This window comes from Cynara cardunculus, assembly GCF_001531365.2.
Source record: "Cynara cardunculus var. scolymus isolate 2C chromosome LG 2, CcrdV1, whole genome shotgun sequence".
Taxonomy (NCBI): Eukaryota; Viridiplantae; Streptophyta; class Magnoliopsida; order Asterales; family Asteraceae; genus Cynara; species Cynara cardunculus.
The window spans coordinates 2300973-2307954 of record NC_037529.1 but is presented as its reverse complement, the minus strand read 5'-3'; the positions used below and the strand labels follow the sequence as shown (position 1 = coordinate 2307954).

The window sequence follows — 6982 nt, the reverse complement described above, 5'->3', positions numbered from 1 at the left end:
ATTATAAAAAAATTGATGAGGAATTTCAAAATCACATAAAGCCATATTATAACATCGACTGAGATAAAAAATAAAATAAAATATTAAAATCACGATGTATCTCGCTGCATTGCGCGAGTACGCTTCTAGTTATTCATAATGAATAATCTTGAATAATCATAACTACTATTCATGATGAATATCAAGTGCTTTCTTTATTATCATGTATTCTTATTACTTATATTCGTCATGAACATTTGGCACAACATTTAATCATTTGTCATAAATAAATGTATCGTTCAGAGCTATTCATCACGAATCATACATTAAATAACTGGTTATCAGGTTCTCATCATATTTATGATTGTCGTTTGGATCGATCCCTTACATACATATATGGAATGATATTCATACAAGAACAACAACTAAACAAGAGAATAAGAAAAAGGTCAAATCACATGTGATTTCACAATAAAATCATGTATAATATCATATATAATTTCACACGACTTTGGCCACAACATCATGCCCCCCGCGTACCCTTTTGTTGACCATTAGTGTAAATTCATATATGATTTTACACGTGATTTGACCGTTTTCGTGTTCTTTTACTTTGTTATTATTCTCCGAGTCCCACTCTACTTATATACATAAGTACATAAAATTGGTGTTCCAATGAAAAGGGGACATATAAAAGAGGCCAAAAAGAAGTAACCATGAAACAAGTCTTTTCCAAATGTACACTTGAGAGACCATCATTGCCAAGATAAGACCAATAATTTTGAACCCATGGACCCATTCCACACTTCAAAAGGAAAAGAGGATTTCACTTCCCTTTTGCATATTAAAATCCTTCACACTTTATTTGCCAAAAAAACACTGTTTGTTCCAACAGCATTCAAATTATCAGTAGAATTTCTGAAGGTCGACAGTTTAAACCTCACCCATAAGTAAGAAGTATGACGATTTTTTGCATTTCATGATTGTTATATACTTCCCAAAAAAAATCACATTAAGCCCAACTCTAACTTCAGGCCTCGTACTTATATATTACCCGATAAACGTGGGAATGAGCACATTATATTAACCCGAAATGTTACAAATTTTGACATATAACGTCAAGATGCAAAAAGGGGGACAGTACGGGAGTCAACCGTTGAGGTTTTCCGTTTATGTAATTGGATCATAAGACTAGCTATTTAGGGATGTTATATATACACAATTAAACACTAATGATGATTGAATAAAGCCTAAAAAAGCAAGGAGTTTTAAGTTGTAACTTGGAGATGAAGGAAGAACCCTTTTTGAGTTGTTGTATAGACCCACCACCCCCAAGAAAAGATGGAAAGCAAAGCAAGTCCCTCTTTATCTTTCACTTTGCCTTTACATTCTTCAATGGCCACTCCAATCCAACTTCAATAACCTACATTATTTCACCAAAAGCAACATTATAATTGTTAAAATATGTACAACCAGACTTGGGATCATGTAAGACCAGTCTGTTTTCGTTTTTTACATTTGAAACTTCACAGCAAAACGCTCTGAAGGCACAGTGTTTATGCTGTGAAGGTTCGACTTTTTTTTACCTTCACAACGTTTTGCTATGAAGTTTTATGTGCAAAAAAGTGGTCTCACGAAAACATACTGGTCTCACGTGAACCTAAATAAGTAGAACCATGTAATATTTATTTGAAAAGATTATTTGCAGAAAAGCGCGCACGCGCACACACACACGTGTGTGTGTATATATATATATATATATATATATATATATATATATATATATAAGTTTGATGGTCTAAATCCAGTCATTATATGATTTTGACACATCCTTCTGATACCATGTTAGGATATCTGAAAATTTATTTATGTACTAAAAAACCTTATTAATGGTTTGTGTCTAGTCGATGCAGAACTCCAACAACAATAAGAAAAAACAAGTAATGGTTCAGCCTAAATTCATCGAGAACCCAGGGAACCAACTATTCATGATGAATAATTACGAATATTATTCATCATGATTATCATGCATTTTCATTATTTTATGAGTTACTGCATTTTTATTATAGATATATGTTTTTGCATTATGAATAATATCTATCAATACGTTCAACACGAACGTCTATCACTACATATCCATTATGAATAATTTTCATTATGCATGAACGTCTATCACTACATATTCATTATGAATAATTTTCATTATGCATGAACGTCTATCACTACATCCATTATGAATAAATTTCATTATTCAATGCTATTCATCATGAATAGTTGGTTCCTCGAACTCACCTAAATGAAACTCACCCATATATATGTATATGGAAGATTAAACGAGAACATGACAAAAATAAGAAAACACAAGAACAACCAAATCATATGTGATTTTACACTGAAATCACACGCAGTTGCATAACACAGTCAACATAAAGTTGTGTGGACGACTAGGCAAGTTTATGTGTAATCATATGTAAGTTTACACGTGAGTTCAACGTAAATCACATGCTATTTGCCTTTTTTCGTATTATCTTATTTGATTATTGTTCTCATTAAGACCCGACTCTCTCTCTCTTTATATATATATACACACACACACACACTAGTACGTGTCTATCGATGTGGCACTCCAACAACAATAAGAAACCCAATTATTGGTTCAACCTAAACCAAAAGCCAATTTGGCTTCATGACATTGATTTGAATTTTGAAATTGAAACGTTTAATTTGATTCTTCATTTGTATTTAGATCGGTCAAACGATAACCGTAAAAATCACCTGTCCCAAAGTCTCATGTCTCATTCATGTCCACCAACCACATAAATACACATCATTCATATACCGAACGTGAATTTGATAGAATAAATTTAAAACGTATAACAATCTAATTTGTGTTATTTTGATTAAACAGGGATGAAAAGTGTAAATTTATAAACAATGTTGTATTATTATACGCATGCAAAAGTGAGTGTGAGAGAGAGAGACACGAACCTCCATAGTAGTGTTCTTTTTTCTTTCTGAAAGCAGATTTCAGAACCAACAAGAAAGCAACCACCAGCCCCAAACCCGCTAGTCCACCGAAAACGATGGCCACCGTCTTCTCTGTGTTGTTTTTGCCGCCGCCGCCACCACCACCGCCTGTCTCCGTGGCTGCTGTTTCCACACCACCAACGCCACCCACACTGCCACCATCTGTCGCCGAAACACCAACTTATAACTGACGGAAAATGGACCCATTTGTAGACTGAAAAGTGTACCTTAATTTGTCGTTTCTAGAACAAAATCCTGCTATAATAATGAATCGCAGTTGTCCTTTTTATTTTTTTATTCCTCAGGTGATTTTTGTTACCATTTGATCCCAAAAAATAAGGAAAATTTATATAAATAGTTGAGAGAATCATTTCCTGATTGATAGATATATATAGGTTGTTTATTATACAATTCTTGATATTTGTGCAATTAATACAATTTAATTTCAACCGTCCATTTTATTTGATTAACATGTGATTTTATAGAAGTTTTGATTGTTTCCTGATATAAAGTATTAATCATAATTAATTAACTTTAATCATCTTTCATAAATATTTAAATCATAATAAATGAACTCTCATCATTTTCATAAATATCTCAATTGATTGGGTTGCATTGTTGTACAAATAGACATAGTTGCATTTGAAATATACCCTATATGTGTGTGTAAGGATTTCGCTGTAATCTGGTATATTGGAATCCTTTGAGCACAACGTAACGCTTTCCATGTAAGGATATAGGGCTATAAACGAGTCGAGTAGAGTAAAAGGTTATTCGAGCTCTGCCAGAAAAACTCAAATAACTTTTTCCATATAGAGCTCGAGCTCGAATATTGAGTTATCGAACTCGATGGTCATTTATGGGCTCATACTCGCAATCGATTAACTCGATTATATGCTCGAGGTTGATAATTTTTCTATTTTTATTATATTATTTATGAACATACGAGTATGACTAACTTGAAAAAGTATATGTTCGAATGGCTCGTCTCGACTTGAAAAATTTAATCAAACTTTCGAATGATCCGAGTCAAACATAGGTTTTATAAAGCTTGACTCGTTAAGTTAAATGACTTCTATTTTATATGTGACCGAGATCAACTCGAGCTCGATAATTATTAAGCTTGAACTCGAAATAAAAGAGCTCGAGTAGTCGTTAAAAGTTCGACTAATTTACTCCCCTAGGCTAAAAATGAATTTTGAGTTAGAAAATGGTTAAAAAAGTGAAATCTCCGGCAAGCTTTGTCTATTCAGGAGTGTTTGACATTGTTTATAAAAACAACTTATTGATTTATTCCGGTATGACATCGGTAATAAGCACTTTTGAATGTTTGGATAAATGACTTATATTAATGTTAAACTGGTAATAAGGAGTTTTTGAAAAGGTTAAACAATTGTAAGTGTAATAGATTGATAATGAATTTTATAGTAAAAAATAACTTAGTTTAAAATAAACAATGAGAAGAAATGGGTAGACGTTACCGGCGCCGGGGACTCCGTCGGGATAATATGTGTAGCTAATATAACACTGTTGAAGATAAATGTGGCCGGAAATGGAGGTTTGACACTCACTTTTTCCGATCCCTACCGCACTTTTCACACAGTTAACACACTCTCCACCTCCGAGATCACCTTCACACTGCCCCAGCACATAAACCGACTGATATCCACCGGCGTAATACCCCTTCCCGTTAGCAACCCCCTTCGGAATCAACGATAACGCCGACGCAAGTCTCTCGTCAAACCCAGACCCACTGGCCCGCCGCGAACTACACTGTTTGTACAGAAGCTCCGTCGCCGGAACCTGCGGGAACCCGAGAACCTCGTATCTCAGGTAACACCCGCCGAGCTGGACACGGGCGGCAATGGTGGCTCTGTTGCAGACTTTAGCGATGGTTTCCGGTAGTTTTTTCACGCAGGTGTTGCAATCACTGTTGGATAGATCGCCGCGGCACTGGTAGAGGCCAGCGATGGTGGTAGTTGACTGGTCGTTTTCATCGGAGATTGTTTTGTAGAAATTTGTGGTGGATGATTGAGAAAGGAGGGTGGTGTAGAGGGATTTGAGGTTTTCTGATGCATCTGAGTTTTGGAAATTTTGGTTTGCGCAACCTTTGTAGATTAAGTTTATGAGACCGGAGGGAGCGGCGGCGGATAAAGGAAGAGAACGGCGGAGGGTGTGGAGGAGAAGGATTAGTATGAAATGATTTGCCGGTGAAGCCATTTTTGTGTGTGTTTTAAAGATGAAACCACCTCTGCAACGGGTTTTGTTGGAAGAAGGTGATGAGAGAGATAGAGAAGGTCATGATAATTGGTGGGGATTTGAGTGAATTACACATTTAGTCCCTATATTTAGAGATAAATACAATTTTGGTTCTTTAAGTTTAAATTTTGTCTTTTCATCTGGGGTGTTCATCGGTTGAAATTCAACGAATTCAGATGGATCTGATCCGATCATCCACTAGATGTTCAATTTTGTCATCTGATCTAATTCAAATAACATTGAACATCCGATCAAGTCCAATCGATAATTGGATCAGATCGGTTTCATCCATTCGGTATTACCATTGGTTATAGTTGGATTCATTCAATATTTTGATCCAGTTATCCACTATTTCAACCAATTATTTGTATATTTGTTTAAGTTATTAAAACAAATCTTATCCCCTACTGTTGCATCGTCTTCTCCCCTATCGGCCTCCCCACAACCACCATATCTAGTTTCCCTCTTCCCTCCCACACCACATTCCCTACCCCCTATTTTTACTCCCCTGCAACCCTACCAAGTGGTTGTGGCGGTAATACTTGACGATTTATCTTCATAATGTATCCGGTAATACTAAAAACGCATAATCTACCTGCTATAGATTAACCGCTCTTGGTTTTTTCACGTAATATTTGTTTAAGACCATCCTTCTCCTCCACATGCGTTTACTATTAGTGACTTTCTATAATACGAGCTGCCAACACAAAAAAAAGAAGAGATAAATATACAAGATATTTCACATTCAAATCAAAACCGTGAAGATGTATGAGATGATAGACTGTAGTTACGTGAATGTGCGATCAAATTTACAGGGTTCATCGACAATGAATCCTCAATTGGATGTAATAGTAATACCTTTTAAGCTTTGATTAGTTGTACAGTGATGAAAAAGCTCGACTCTTATCAACTCCATGCCTGATGAGGATATTTATAATCCATAGATGTCGGGTTTGAAGATTCGACGATAGATCGCCTACAATTATCGTTTGACCAGTAAAACATATATATGTTAAACAAATTCACATCCTTGAACGATTGTAAACACATTAGTTGTGGAATAGAAACAAAAACTGTGAAGACATCAAACACAGATTTGGAAACTATAGAAATGGAAGCTGCCAGAGATGGCTATCGGACGTCATCAGTGTGGTGGGAGGATGTGAGAGATGCGTATGGAGAAGAAGGAGAAATAGAGACACAATATAGTTTTTAGTGATTGCGTTAAAAAGATTTTTAATTTTTGGAGAGAAAACAAGAGAGAAAGATAAAAAGAACCAAACGCCCACGAGTCAACTGCACCACAAGTAACAAATTTAAGACAAGGGACCCAATACAAAACAAAATGTACACCATCGAGCCCAAATCCATAAGGGTGCGTTTGGTACACTGGACATGACAAACTAAGACAGAGATCCCCGTCCCATGTTTGACATGACTTTTATGTGAAACAGACAAAAACATAGTGGAACAAATTTGTTCCACCCCTACCTCATGGAACAAGGTTTGACCGAGTCGATCTCGAGTAGCTTGCAAGTTGTCTCGTAGCATTTACACCCATATATTTACCAATATAATCTTAAAAAAACTTAAATTATATTTTAAAACATCAAATAGATCTCATTTTATTCACTCTTTAAATTTTATTTATTGTATTTTATGTTTATTAAAATTTCATTTTAGTGTCATAAAAATATTATTTTTATACGGTTTATTT

The 6982-nt window shown here is 35.2% G+C and overlaps 1 protein-coding gene across 1 annotated transcript; it reads right to left on the bottom strand.

Annotated features, from left to right (window-relative positions):
• Positions 1 to 1083: 1083 nt before the first annotated feature.
• Positions 1084 to 5226, bottom strand: LOC112504305 (cysteine-rich repeat secretory protein 11-like). Its single transcript, XM_025108244.1, has 3 exons — positions 4488 to 5226; positions 2968 to 3168; positions 1084 to 1402 (listed from the first exon to the last, which is right to left on the bottom strand). Exons 1-3 carry the CDS (start codon positions 5224 to 5226, stop codon positions 1395 to 1397), a joined length of 948 nt encoding a protein of 315 aa, XP_024964012.1. The 3' UTR covers positions 1084 to 1394.
• Positions 5227 to 6982: the final 1756 nt, after the last annotated feature.

Coding starts and splice junctions, on each gene's coding strand:
- LOC112504305 (XM_025108244.1), bottom strand. CDS start 5,226: ATGGCTTCACCGGCAAATCATTTCATACTAATCCTTCTCCTCCACACC. Junction 3,169..4,487: donor CGACGGAGTCCCCGGCGCCG/GTAACGTCTACC, acceptor TTTCGGCGACAG/ATGGTGGCAGTGTGGGTGGC.